Raw genomic sequence first — 14408 nt, 5'->3', positions numbered from 1 at the left:
ACTCAGGGAGGAGACCCTGCACACACTAAGGATGATGCTTAACTTCCCTAGGAGATGGAAAATATGTAACCAAGTAAGCGCATGAGGTTTTACGCAAGTATGTAAGTGCATGGAATGTGGGAAGTTGGTGGCCCAAGTCTACTGTTCAGGGAAAGGAGTCTGCAAAAACCTCTTAGATGAATGGAGATCAATGATTTCTTATACGGATTTTTTTATTTTTAAGAATTTAAATTAAGGAACAAATCAATCCTAAACAAAAACGATAAAAAAATTTTAAAAATAAATCTAACCTAACCATTACATGTTGACATTTTAAAAACAGATCCCAAGAAATCAACCTTTCAGAGATATACAAGTTTAGTTTCTTAAGATAACTACATATTATGAGTAAAGTGGGTGCTAATATATACCCTGTTCACTGTTCCTAAATAAGTGTTTATTTCTGCTTTGAGCAGTATTCTTTCGATAACATTAAAGTAGTGTAGGACTAAGTATTTATATTCATTTTTAATTCCTATCAATTAAGCCAAATGTCTTATTTTGGAAAAAAATTAATATTGAAATTAAAAATATGAATTCCAATAGTCACTTAATATTTCATAATTTTTGCTTGAGAAAGGTCTTTACCTGATTAAGGACCTTCTGCAGGTGTGGGGTCCCCATCCGATCAGCAATATGTCTATACGCCGGATGTGAGAGAAAAAATTTCCTTTCGGCCAACATGGCAGCCTTAATGTCCTTCTTCCCATCTATGTCCTTCTGGCTTCTATTTACCACCCCTACATAGCCTGAAACAGAACACATACAATGGGGTTTGGGACACTTGTTGTTTATTCTGGAGAGATTTTAAGGCTCTCAAACAGGCTGAATAAGAAAAGCAAAATTATTTTTAAGGACTGAAGAACTGAACACTCCATTTAAGTCATCAGTATTAAACAAAGGCTGGCTGATGGCTAATGACACTTTTTTAGCATTAACACAGTAATGTGTTTGCCCTTAAGAGCTCCGTACATTTTAACAGTGTCTCCCTTAGCAGTTTTGTCATATGGTGGCCAAGTAAACAAGTCACACTTAAAACAGAACAGTATATATTTATGCAGTTTATGATGAATATTTATACCCTCCCTCCAAACTCCTTCTTTTTCCTGTTTTCTTATTTCTGTTATTTTAAGGAATAGTTCTCCCTTTGGATCATTTTCAATATATCATTTGGAAACATTATGCCATTCCAGAAAAAGTATAACTAATCACAAATATATTCCCCACAACTTTGAAGGCATAAAACCAAGCTTGCCATTGGTTTCCCAATGGTTTCTCTGCCACATCATCAAAGGAAGTCCTCTCTATAGGACACGGTACATTACCCCTGCGAAGAGGCAGCAGCTTGTTCTCTAGAACATCCCTGGCATCTGTTCCTTCATCCATAAGATCCAATTTGGTGATGACTCCAATGGTTCTTAAACCTGCATCACAAACAAACCCAATATTACAGTTTTCAGAAGACTAACACATTTTAGAAATACATATGTCCCTACCAATGCTAAGTACAGGCACTCATGTGTTTGGTCCTTTTCCTGTTTCTCTCTGTCTTACTTTGTCTTCTAATCCACTGCTACCCTGGTCTGGTGAATTCAGATGTTATGAGAAGGAGAGTTGTAAAACCACCTATCCATAAGATAACTTTCACTTCAAGAGAGAAAAAAACTGAATAGTATATCAGCCAATAATTTTAAATATGTATATTTATTGTTGTACCATGCACACATGGAAATTATACACTTAAAATTTTCCTCCATGGGCTTTAATGTTTTTACATATTACCTTATTGAAAATAAATAAGTAGGATCAATAAGAGAGTGTGTCATAAACCAGAGCTTATTACTGAGCCAGTTCCAAGTACTTGACAGACAAATAAGAAGAAAGTTAGGTATAGGATAGCATCATCACCAGAAATAAAGTCTCACAGCATTCCCTGTTCCTTAGAAAAAGATATATGACTTAACGAAAAGAAGACCAAACTAGGAATCCTAATACTTGGATTCTGGTCTCAAGGCAAGCTATTTAACTCTCTTCTCGGGGTCTGTTTTCCTACCTGTAATATAAAGAATTGGAAACCTTAATCTCCAAGGTACTTTTCAGTAATAAAAACAACATAAAACCTAGACATTTTATGTAGCACATCAGATACACTGTGTTTGCCCATTGCTTTCTTCACTAGATAAAATGAACAATATTCGCCTAGGCATTCATATTTTTAAGTGCATTTCTCTGGACACCCAGTAAAACATGATAAATTGAACACATTTTTATCTTTTTATCTGAAACCACTTTAAAATGGCTAATATTTATTAGGCCAACTAGGTTTTACATACTTTATATGTCTTAAATCATTTGCTCTTAGAAAGATTAAATCATTTAATCTTAAAAACGATTCCAACTACTGTTTTTTTTTTTAAGATGAGGAAACTAATGCAGAAAGAGATTAAGTAGCTTTCCCAAGGTCATACAAAGATGTAGGTCTAGGCATCCAGAGCCCATGCCTTTAATCAATATACTGCTTTTCACAATACAAAGAATTTTAAAAGTAAAGAAGGTTTAAACCAAGAAAGTCAAAGAAAATAGGAGAGGACTGAAGAAACATTTTGAAACTGTAAACCCAGCAGAATAACTACTAACTAACTTAACAGACTAGAGAAAGAGGAAAATTGAATCCAAGAAAGCCAACAACAGGAGAAGCCCAGAAGCTGGATAATTTACATCACAGCCTCTCAGAAAGGTTCAGGGAGACCAACAGCTCTGACAATAATGGAGAGTAGTGGGGGCAGTTGAGGCTGAAAACAAAAGTGCTGGATGAAAGCAGTGAGATTTCTATGGATAACATAGCTAGGATCCACCCTGGTCCGACCTGGCAGGACAGCGCAGGTATACTCCCTGGAAGCACTGAACTATGGAAAACTGAACTAATGGGCACTTGGCCCAAGTAGGGGCATCAGGTATTAGAAGAGGGTGATTAAGTGAAATTCAATATACTGTATGGCAGGACCTCTCTGCCTAGTCCAGTTTAAGAAAAAAATGGCTGGTAGAATTTAACCCCCAATGCAGGAGATTGAAAAAACTGTCTGGGGAAGTTAACCATTCTTAGAGGAAAACGTAGACATTAAAATTCAGTGGAACTCCAATTAAGACAGCCCAATAAATCATCCCACTGTGAAGCCTATAACTCATTTAGTCAAGCACACCCACAGAGAATTTCCAATCACCTGATAATATTTCACTTTTAAATATAATCAATAAGTGTAGGTTACCAACTGTCATCATACAAAATTATTATAATATTAATATAACATATTATTAAATATATTTCCTATAAGTGACTTATTTATTATAGCATTCTGTGATTTATATAGTTGTAGAATCACTATGTTGTGCATCTGAAACTAATACAATATTGTACATCAACCATGCTTCAATAAAAAATAAAAATTTTTAAAAAATGATTTTAAATGTTAATGGATAGCCAAGGAGAGTCTCTGAGACCAAAACAAATATTATAAAATAGAACTGAAGAAAACAAAGACAATACAAAATATAAAAGAAAACTTTATTATTTTATTAATGTCCTTAGAGAAAAAGGAGAGGTTATTGTGTCCATGGGACAAAAATAGAATGTCATAAAAGGAAACATTCAAACAAACAAAAAGAATTTTCAGTAACAAAATATAAGAGTAGAAAAATTTTTAAATGTTAAGAGAATGGTTGGAGTACAAAGTTAGAAACTCTTCCAGAAAACAAAAAAAAAAACAGAAGTAAATAATAGAAAAACTTGTTTAAAACTAGAGAAATAGGGATCCCTGAGTGGCGCAGCGGTTTGGCGCCTGCCTTTGGCCCAGGGCGCGATCCTGGAGACCCGGGATCGAATCCCACGTCAGGCTCCCGGTGCATGGAGCCTGCTTCTCCCTCTGCCTGTGTCTCTGCCTCTCTCTCTCTCTCTCTCTCTCTCTGTGACTATCATAAATAAAAAATTAAAAAAAAAAAAACTAGAGAAATAGGAGTACCTGGGTAGTTCAGTAGTTTAAACAACCAAATTTAGGTTTTGGCTCAGTTCATGACCTCAAGGTCATGAGATCAAGCCCTGTGTCGGGCTCTATGTCCAGTGAATAGTCTGCTTGAGATTTTGTCTCTCCGTGTCCCTCTCCTCCTCCCCCACTCTCTATTTTATTCTCTTTCTCTGTCTCAAATAAATAAATAAATAGTAAAAAAGAAAAAACTAGAGAAATAATCCAGAAGACCCAATATCTGAATAACTGACATCGCAGGAAAACAGAAAATGAAACTGAAATAGTTGGGCAGGGGGCATACTATTCAAGAAAATATCCTGTAAGTGAAAGATTAATTTATGCGTTGAATAAACCCATCAAGTATCCAACATAATATGAAAAAAAAAAACCACACACACACACAATAGTAGTAAGAGATTTCAAAACACTGGGAACAAATAAAATATCTAATAAGCTCCCAAAGAAGTTAAGAAAATGACAAAAAGGGTTTGGGATCATTATAGCATCAGTCTCCCCAGCAACAAACTGGAAACTAAAATTCAATAGAAAAAAAAAAAAAAGAAAAGAAAAATAAAATAAAATAAAATAAAATTCAATAGAGTGCTGTTTTCAAAATTCTGAGGGAAAAATCATTTCTAGCCTAGAATTCTAAACTATCAATAAATGTGACAGTAGAAAAAGATATTTTCAGACTTGCAAAATCTCAAAATATTTTACCTCCCTTTCTCTTTCTTTGGAAACTACTAAAGGATGTGTTTCACCAAACATGGAAAGCAAACTAGCAAAATAGTAAATAAGAGATTCAGGAAGCAAGATGTATACTATAACCAAAAAAAGAAGGGAATTTTCAAGATGGTGCAGATCCCAGTACTAGGCCAGGAGAGCAATCAATATCTATTAGGATGAGAGGACACAGATTACTGAGATTTATTTCCCCCACTAAGGAAAAAAAAATGAAAATGACAGAGCACCTAATGCCTAAGATTTTTGAAAGTATTAAGAGATTTAGACTCCTGGAAGAGAAGCTAGAAATGCACTGCTGAAGGATATATAGAGGACTATGCAAGCAAACAAAAAGAAAGACAACTTATCAACCTCAAAGACAACAATATCATGTAAGAAAGAAATGTAATCATAATTTACACAGGGCTCAGCTGTGAATGATATTTTCATAATCATAAATATTTAAATATAATTATATTAGTAGAACATGGGAGGGTAAGTGTATATATGTATGGTTAGTATATGGGGATATGTGAGAGAGATAGAAGACAGCTAAATTCTTTTCCACAGTAGGAAGTCAAAAGTGAATTTCTAAAAATAAAATTTCAAAAATAGTAGTATGAACAGATTACAGAGAAACATGGAGGTAAATACCAAAAGAAAGATAAAAGAAGTGAAAGTGATAACCTCCAGAAAACAGTAATCAAGAATCAGGAGGAGTAGGCAAGGGACCAATAGTTTTGTTAAAAGCCTTTAGGACTGATTTTTTTTTTAAAGCTATGTATATTTATAACATTAATAAAAATAAAAATTAAATTTTAAAAGTATTTTCTTTACTACTCATTTAGCTCTGCAAAGGTAGAGAAATCTATGCTTAGTAGTATACCAGAAATATCAAAGGAGATTATTTTCTTTTCACAGCTATACAAATAGGCAGCTTAAAATAATCAATGACCTCCTACTGGCATACTGGAGACCTACACTGACAGATTTTAAAAAGCCATTGCCAGAAGAGATTCAAAGGTAGCATGTTTTCAAAGCATTTCACTGGGAATCTAAAAGACTCAGATAAAAATAACAATAGAGACCATGTATTGAGTCCTGATTATGCACTGGACATAGACTTGAAACAACTCTATGAAATAGGTGCCACTGTTTTCTCAATTACACTGATCAGGAAAGTGAGATTTGGAGAGGAAAGGCATGCTTACCTAAAAGCTCACAGCCTGGAGGGTGTGGAATCCAGGCAAACTAATTCCATTTTTAATCACTATATTTTTCTGCTTCCCAGTTCTTAGCTAGATTCTATAAATGATTAGCTGTTATTATGCAAGTTAGTTACATCACCCAGGCCTGTTGATCTACATATAAGAAACAGAAGACTAACCAGAAATCTCTTTCAAGTCCATAATTCCAGGAAGGATAAAAACTTCCAGATTTAGAAGTTATGTACAATAATAAGTAAAGAGTAATTTTTTAAAAAATATTTGCCCTCCAACTAAAGGGAAAATTAAATTAAATTAAGAGCTAATAAATAATGTGTGATACTATGTTTCAATTATATTTCTCTTCAGTAAAGAAGAGCCATAATGACGAGTGCTGATGAATTCTGATGAAGACCTTAAAAAGACACACAAGGCATTTCCAAACTCTGATTCTTATATGGCACAGAGGCTAACAGCACTCATTCAATATTCTCACAGTGAATATCTGAGAAAAATTCCCTTGCACTCATACAAGGGGAGAAAATCTGATTTAAAAATGGGTGAAAGACCTGAACAAACACCTCACCAAACATGATGTACAGATGGCAAGTATATATACAAAAAGTTGTTTCCACATCATATGTCATTAGGGAATTGAAAACTAAAATAACAGTGAGATATCACTGAACAACTATTAAAGTTGCAAATTCCAAAACACTGACAACATCAAATTCAGGCAAGGATATGGAGTACCAAGAACACTCATTCACTGCTATTGAGAATGCAAAATGGTACAGACATTTTGGAAAACAGTTTCTTACAAAACTAAATATACTCTTATCATGTGATACAGTAATTGCAATCTCTGGTATTTACCCAAAGAGTTGAAAACATGTCCACAAAAAAAAAAAAAAAAAACAAAAACAAGCACACAGATGTTTATAGCAGAATTACTTCTAATTGCCAAAACTGGGATGGAACCAAGATGTCCTCTGTACATAAATAGATAAATAAAACTGCAGCACAACCAGGCAATGGAATATTATTCACTGCTGAAGAAAATGAGCCATCAAGCCCTAAAAAGTCATGGAGGAACTTTAAATCCACATTGCTAAGTGAAAGAAGCCAATCTAAAAAGCTACAAAGTCTATGGTTTCAAATATATGACATTCTAGAGAAAGCAAAAGTAAGGAGACAGATAAAAGCTTAAAGGGTTACCAAGGGTTAGGGGAGGCAGTGATAAAAAGGTGGAGTACAGAATATTTTTAGGGCAGTGAAAACTATTCTATCTGGTATTACAATGATTGATACCTATCATCTCACATTTGTCAGAACCCATGGAATGTACACCATCAAGAGTGAACCCTAACGTTAACAATGAACTTTGAGTAATGATACACCAATTCTAGGTTCATTGATTATAACAAATGTACTACTCTGGTGTAGGATGTTAATAGTTGAGGAGGCTGTGCATCTGGGGACAGAATATATACGGGAACTCTCTGCTCTTTCCACTTAAAATTGCATAAAATATAAAATCTATTAATTAAATAATAAATCTATTAATTAAATTATCATAATCTGTAAATTATGATAATTTACAATTATCATAACATATGTAAAGTACTTGGTGCATAAAATCACCTAGTAAATGAAATTTGTGATCTCACGAGCTTTGATTCTCAACATGCCTCCTACTCTACTCCAATCCTAAGCTTCAGGCACACCCAAAAAGTTGCACTTCTCCATGTGACTGTGCACTCTTGGGCAACTTATCTTCATAATGCTGCCCCTCAACTCCAAATATCCTTCCCTTCCCTTAATTTTTTGGTCAACTCAAACCCATTTTTCCTTTTTATCATTTTATTTTCATCATTATATGTACACTCTTTAATCTCCATACCCTATTTCACTCATCCCTCCACCCACCCACCCCTCTAGTAACCATAAGTTTATTTTCTATAAATAAGAGTCTGTTTCTTGGCTTCTCTTTCTCTTTTTCCTTTGCTCATTTGTTTTGTTCCTTAAATTCCACATATGAATGTGATCATATGGTATTTGTCTTTCTCTGACTGATTTATTTCACTCAGCATTATACTGTCTACCTCTATCCATTTGGTTGCAAATGTCAAGATTTCATTCTTTTTTATAACTGATTAATATTCCATTGTATATATACCTATCTTCTTTATCTATTCATCTATTAATGGACACTTGGGTTGCTTCCATAGTTTGGCTATTGTAAATAACGACACAAGAAATACAGGGGTGCATGGATCCTTTGAACCAGTGTTTTTGTATTTTGAGAGGGTTAATTACTGTATCATAGAGTGGTTATATTTTTAATTTTTTGAGGAAACCTCATATTGTTTTTCACAGTGACTGCACCAATTTGTATTCCCAACAACAGCACACAAGGTTCCTTTTTCTCCACATTCTTATCAACACTTGTTTCTTGTGTTTGTGATTTTACCATTCTGCCAGGTGATACTTAATTGCAATTTTAATTTGCATTTCCCTAATGATGAATGATGTTGAGCATCTTTTCCTGTGTCTGTTGGTGATCTGTATATCTTCTTTGGAGAAATGGCTATTCGTGTCTTCTGTCCATTTTTTAATTGGATTATTTAGTTTTGGTGTATTGAGTTGTATCAGTTCTTTATATATTTTGGATACTAACCCTTTATCAGATATGTCATTTGCAAATATCCTTTCCTATTCAGCAGGTTGATTTCTAGTTTTATTGACTGTTTCCTTTTCTGTGTAGAAACTTTATTTTGATGTAGTCACAGAGTTTATTTTTGTTTTTATATCCCTTGCCTCTGGAGACATATCTAGAAAAATATCACTACAGTCAATGTCAAGACAGATTACTGCCTATGCTCCCTTCAAGAATTTTGATGGTTTTAGGTCTCAAATGGTCTTTAAACCATTTGGAATTTATTTTTGTGTATTGTGAAAGAAAGTGGTCCAGGTTCATTCTTTTCCATATGGCTGTCCAGTTTTCCCAACAACATCTGTTGAAAAGACTGTCCTCTTCCCATTGTATATTCATTCCTCCTTTATCAAAGATTAATTGACCATATAATTGTAGGTTTGTTTTTGGGTTTTCTGTTCTATTCCATTTATCTATGTGTCTGTTTTTATGCCAGTATCATTCTAATTACTACTGCTTTGTAGTACAACAAAATCTGAAATTGTTCCTCCAATTTTGTTTTTCTTTTTCAAGACTGCTTTGGCTATTCCAGATCTTTTATGGTTCTATACAAATTTTAGGATTATTTGTTCGGTTTTGTGAAAAATGCTGTTGATATTTTGAAAGGGATTACATTAAAGCTGTAGATTGCTTTGGGTAGTATAGATATTTTAACAATATTTGTTCCTCCAACCCAAGAGTATGGAATGTCTTTCCTTTTCTTTTCTTTTTTTTTTTTTTTTTTGCATCATCTTAAATTTCTTTCATTGGTGTTTTACAGTTTTCAGAGTACAGGTCTTACACCTCTTTGGTTCAGTTTACTCCTAGATATTTTATTGCTTCTGGTGCAATTGTGAATGGGATTGTTTTCTTAATTTCACTTTCTGGTGCTTCATTTGGTTTGTGTACCTTGATTTCATATCCTGAAACTTTACTGAATTCATGTTCTAGTGTTTTTTGGTGGAGGCTTTAGCATTATGTAATCTATACAGTGACAGTTTTGCTTGTTCCTTACTTATGTGGATTACTTTTATTTCCTTAGTTGTCTAATTGCTATGAGGACTTTCAGTACCATGTTGAACAAAAGCAGTAAGAATGGACATCCTTATTTTGTTCTTGACCTTAGGGGAAAAGCTCTCAGTTTTTCACTACTAAGCATGATATTGGCTATGCATTTTTCATATAAGGGCTTTATTACGTTGAGGTATGTTCCCTCCAGATTCTACTTTGCAGAGGGTTTTTATCACGAATTGATATTGTACTTTGTCAAATGCTTTTTGTGCACATACTGAAATGACTATATGGTTTTTATATTTCCTCTCGATGTGATGTGTCACATTGATTGTTTTGTAAATATTAAACTTCCTTTGCATCTTGGAATAAATCCCACTTGATTGTGACATATGACTTTTTAAATTATTGTTGGATTTGATTTGCTAATATTTTTTACCTTTTTTATTTGCTAATATTTTGTTGAAGGTATTTACATCTATATTCATGAAAGATATTGGCCTGTAGTTCTCTTTTTTTGTTGTGTCTATCTAGTTTCGGTATCAGGGTGATACTGGCCTCATAAAATAAATTTGGAAGTTTTCCTTCCTCTTGTATTTTTTGAAATAATTTGAGAAGAATAGATATTAACTCCTCTTTAAATGTTTGATAGAGTTCACCTATAAAGCCATCTGTTCCTGGACTTTTGATTTGGGGGAGTTTTTAAATTACTGATTCAATTTCATTGCTGGTAGTCAATCTGTTCAAATTTTCAATTTCTTCCTGCTTTAGTTTCAGTAGGTTATATGTTTCTAGGAATTTTTCATTTATTCTAAGTTGTCCAATTTGTTGGCATATAGGCTTTCATAATATTCTGTTACAGTCGTTTATATTTCTATGGTGTTGGTTGTTATTTCTCCTCTTTCATTGGGGATTTTATTTGCATCCTCTCTTCCTTTTTTGATGAGTCTTCCTAAAGATTTATCAATTTTTTTGGTCTTTTCAAAGATCAAAATCAAAGAACCAGGTCCTGGTTTTATTGATCTATTCAATTATTTTTTTATATTTCTATTTTGTTTTGTCTTGTTTTCTGCTCTAATCTTTATTATTTCCTTCCTTTTGCTGGGCTTGGGTTTTATTTGTTCTTCCTTTTCTAACTCCTTTAGATGTAAAGTTGGGTTGTTTATTTGAAATTTTTCTAGCTTCTATTTTATTTTTTTAGATTATTTATTTATTTATTTATTCATGATAGACATAGAGAGAGAGAGAGGCAGAGACACAGGCAGAGGGAGAAGCAGGCTCCATGCCGGGAGCCCGACGCGGGACTCGATCCGGGTCTCCAGGACCGCGCCCTGAGGCAGGCACTAAACCACTGAGCCACCCAGGGATCCCCTCTAGCTTCTTAAGATAAGCCTATATTCCTACAAACTTCCCTCTTAGAGTCACTTTTGCTTCACCTCAAAGATTTTGGACCATTGTGTTTTCAGTTTCATCTGTTTCCATGTAATTTTTATTTCTTCTTTGATTTCTTGATTGACTCATTCACTATTTAGTAGCATGTTAATTAACCTCCATGAATTGGTGCTCTTCCCACATTTTTTCTTGTGATTGATTTCACTGTGGTCACAAAAGGTGCATGGTATAACTTCAGTTTTTTTTTAATTTGTTGAGACTTGTTTTATGGCCTAATACATGAGATCAGCATTCTGGAGAGTGGTCTCTGTGAACTTCAAAAAAAAAAAAAAAAAATCTGTGCTCTGCTGTTCTAGGATGGAATGTTCTGAATATGTTTCTTAAATCCATCTAGTCCAGTGTGCCATTCAAAGCCATTGTTTCCTTATTGATTTTGTGTTTGGATGATCAATGTAAGTTGGATGTTAATGTCTCTTACTATTATTGTATTACTATAAATCATTTCCTTTATGTTTGTTATTAACTGTTTTATATATTTGGGTATATATATATATGTATCCTGTTGGATGCATAAATATTTACAAGTGTTATATCCCCTTCTTGGAATGTCTCATTTTTTATTGTAGTGTCCTTCTTTGTCCTTTGTTACAGTCTTTATTTTAAACTCTATTTTATCTGACATAAGTATTACTACTCCAGCTTTCTTTTGACACCCATTTGCATAGTAAATATTTCTCCAACCCCTCACTTCCAATATGCAGGTGTCTTTTGGTCTGAAATGAGTTTCTTGCAGGCAGCATATAGAAGGGTCTTGTTTTTTTATCCAGTCTGTCAACCTGTGTATTTTGATTGGACCATTTAGTTCACTTGCATTCAAAATAATTATTGACAGATATGAATTTATTTCCATTTTGTTACTTGTTTTATGATTTTTTCTATACATTTTCTCTGATCCTATCATCTCTTGCTCTCTTTCATGGTTTGTTGGCTTTCTTTAGTGATATACTTGATTCTTTTCTCTTTATTCTTTGCACATCTATTATTGGTTTTTGATTTGTGGTTATCATTAGGTTTGTATATAACAACTTCTGCATATAGCAGTCAATATTGAGTTGATGGTCACTAAGTTAAACCAATTCTCTATTCCTCTTCCACCTTATCCCAACATTTTAGGTATATGGTATCATATTTTTACATTCTCTTATGTTACAAAGCCCTTGACTGATTTTTATGAGAATATTTCTTTTTATTGCTTTTATATTTTTTGCTTTTCATACTCTCATTTATGGTCTTTCCTTTCCACTCAAAGAGTCCTCTTTAATATTTCTTGTAGGGCAGGTTTAGTGGCCATGAACTCCTTTAGTTTTTGTTTATTTTGGAAACTTTATCTCTCTTTCTATTCTGAATGATAGTCTTGCCAGATAGAGTATTCTTGACTGTGGATTTTTCCCTTTCAGCACTTTGAATACATTATGCCACTCCCTTCTGGCCTGCAAAGTTTCTGCTGAAAAATCCACGAATAGCTTTATCACATTTCCCATGTATGTAACTGTCTTCTTTTTTCTTGCTGCTTCCAAAATTTGTTCTATATCACTACTTTTGGCATTTTAATCACCCTGTGTCTTTCTGTGGACCTTCTTGGGTTGAGTTTTTGGAAGAATCACTGTGTCTTCCATACCTGGATATCTGTTTCCTTCCCCAGATTGGGGAGGTTTTCAGCTTTGCTTCTTCAAATAAGTTTTCTGCCCCTTTTTCTCTCTTCTCTTCTTTGGAGGTCCCTATATGCAAATTTATTATGCTTAATGAAGTCACTGGGTTCCCTAAGACGATTCTCAATTTGCATAATTTTCTTTCCTCTCCTTTGCTCAAATTGGTTACTTCCCATTATCTGTCTTCCAGGTCATTATTTGTTCCATCAAGTGTATTTTTAAAATGTCATTTATTATGGTCTTGATCTCTAATTGGTTCTTTTTTATCTGTGTGTAAGGATCTTGTTTATGTCCTCCACTCTTTTCTCAAGTCCAATGAGTATCTTTTATGATCATTACTTTAAATTCTCTGTCAGCCATATTACTTATATCTGTTTCTCTTTGGTCCCTTGCTATAGTTTGGTTGTGTTCTTTCATTTGGGAGACATTTCTCTGTCTCCTCATTTTGTCTGACTTTCTGTGTTTGTTTTTGTCTGTTGGGAAGTTCAGCTACTTCTCTTGCTCTTAAGGATAACAGCCTTATGATGAAGAGGTCCTGAAGTGCCCTGCAGTAGAGTGTCCTTTGTTCCCTAGGGCCTGGCACTTCAGGGAGTGTCTCCTATGTGTGTGCTCTGCTATTGAGTCATGGCCTCTTTTTCTTTCTGTCCAGTTGTCTGCAGAGGCTCTCTGCTTATTGTGGGCAGTGCAGGGGTGAGGCATGTTTTAACAAGGTGTGCAGTGTCTGCAGTGGTCTGCTTGCTGAACAAGACCTGCCCCTGCTGCCAGAACTGAGTTCCTGCAAAACATACAAACACAGGTAGGGAGATAGTGTTTGCAGGGTTTGCACTGGTCTTCCAGGGGAGGGGGACTGAAGCACCGGGACTAAGGCCAGCATGACTGGGAAGGGCAGATCCACTGAAGCACAGTAGGGTAGAACTTGGTGCAAGCAAGTTAGGTGAGGAGTGTTGAGGCTATGCTGGTTCCCATAGGTGGCTCATTTTTTATGCTGGTGGGTAGGGGAGGGAAATGGCATCTGCCAGCTGCTTTGTTCCTAGAGGGTTCTCCCCATGATCCCTGTCTCTCTGGGCCATGCTCTGAAATGAGAAAACCAGTCCCTTTACCATCTGCCCCTGGCATTTTTCAAACTGCTGGTTCTATACTGTATTTGCATAGGATGTTTGTCATGCTGTGTCTTTAAGGGTGAGGACTTGAGGACTCAGCTTTCTAATGCCCTCCAGGCTCTCCCAGAGCTGAGTCTGCCAATTTTTCAAATCCCAGGATTTATATCCTGCTGGGTGCAAGAACTCACAAAACTTGGCCCCTCTCTCTCTCAAAGGCAAATATAATGGGGATTTGTCCTGTTTGTGGGCTCTCCAGTGTGAAAGTCTGTTTTCCACCTTTTTTCATACCACCAGCTCCCTCCTCACTACAGATGGCCATTGGTCTGCTTTTTTCCCCAGACCACATGATCCCCCTTCCTATTTTCTTCACTGTGGCCTCTTCTCTACCTTTAGTTGTGGAGTTCGTTCTTTGGGTTGTTTTCTGGGTTTTTTAGGCTGATGTGCGTGTTATCTAGTTGTATCCATGGGATGAAGAGAGCTTAAGGTCCTCCTATTCCAGCTGATGACTCCTGCCC

General features: G+C 35.0%; 1 protein-coding gene across 7 annotated transcripts in view; it reads right to left on the bottom strand.

Annotated features, from left to right (window-relative positions):
* Window positions 1-14408, bottom strand: part of DNM3 (dynamin 3) — a 553762-nt gene that overhangs the window by 355321 nt on the left and 184033 nt on the right. For all 7 annotated transcript variants that reach the window (XM_077901675.1, XM_077901673.1, XM_077901674.1 and 4 more), the window contains 2 exons: window positions 1365-1463; window positions 628-788 (listed from right to left, as the gene is read on the bottom strand). In XM_077901675.1, coding sequence (XP_077757801.1) covers window positions 628-788; window positions 1365-1463 — 260 coding nt within the window. The remainder of the gene's footprint in view (window positions 1-627; window positions 789-1364; window positions 1464-14408) is intronic.

Source organism: Canis aureus, chromosome 6 (genome assembly GCF_053574225.1).
Source record: "Canis aureus isolate CA01 chromosome 6, VMU_Caureus_v.1.0, whole genome shotgun sequence".
NCBI classification, from domain to species: domain Eukaryota; kingdom Metazoa; phylum Chordata; class Mammalia; order Carnivora; family Canidae; genus Canis; species Canis aureus.
Note: the sequence above shows the minus strand (reverse complement) of the source record. Positions and strands in the feature narration are given on the sequence as shown.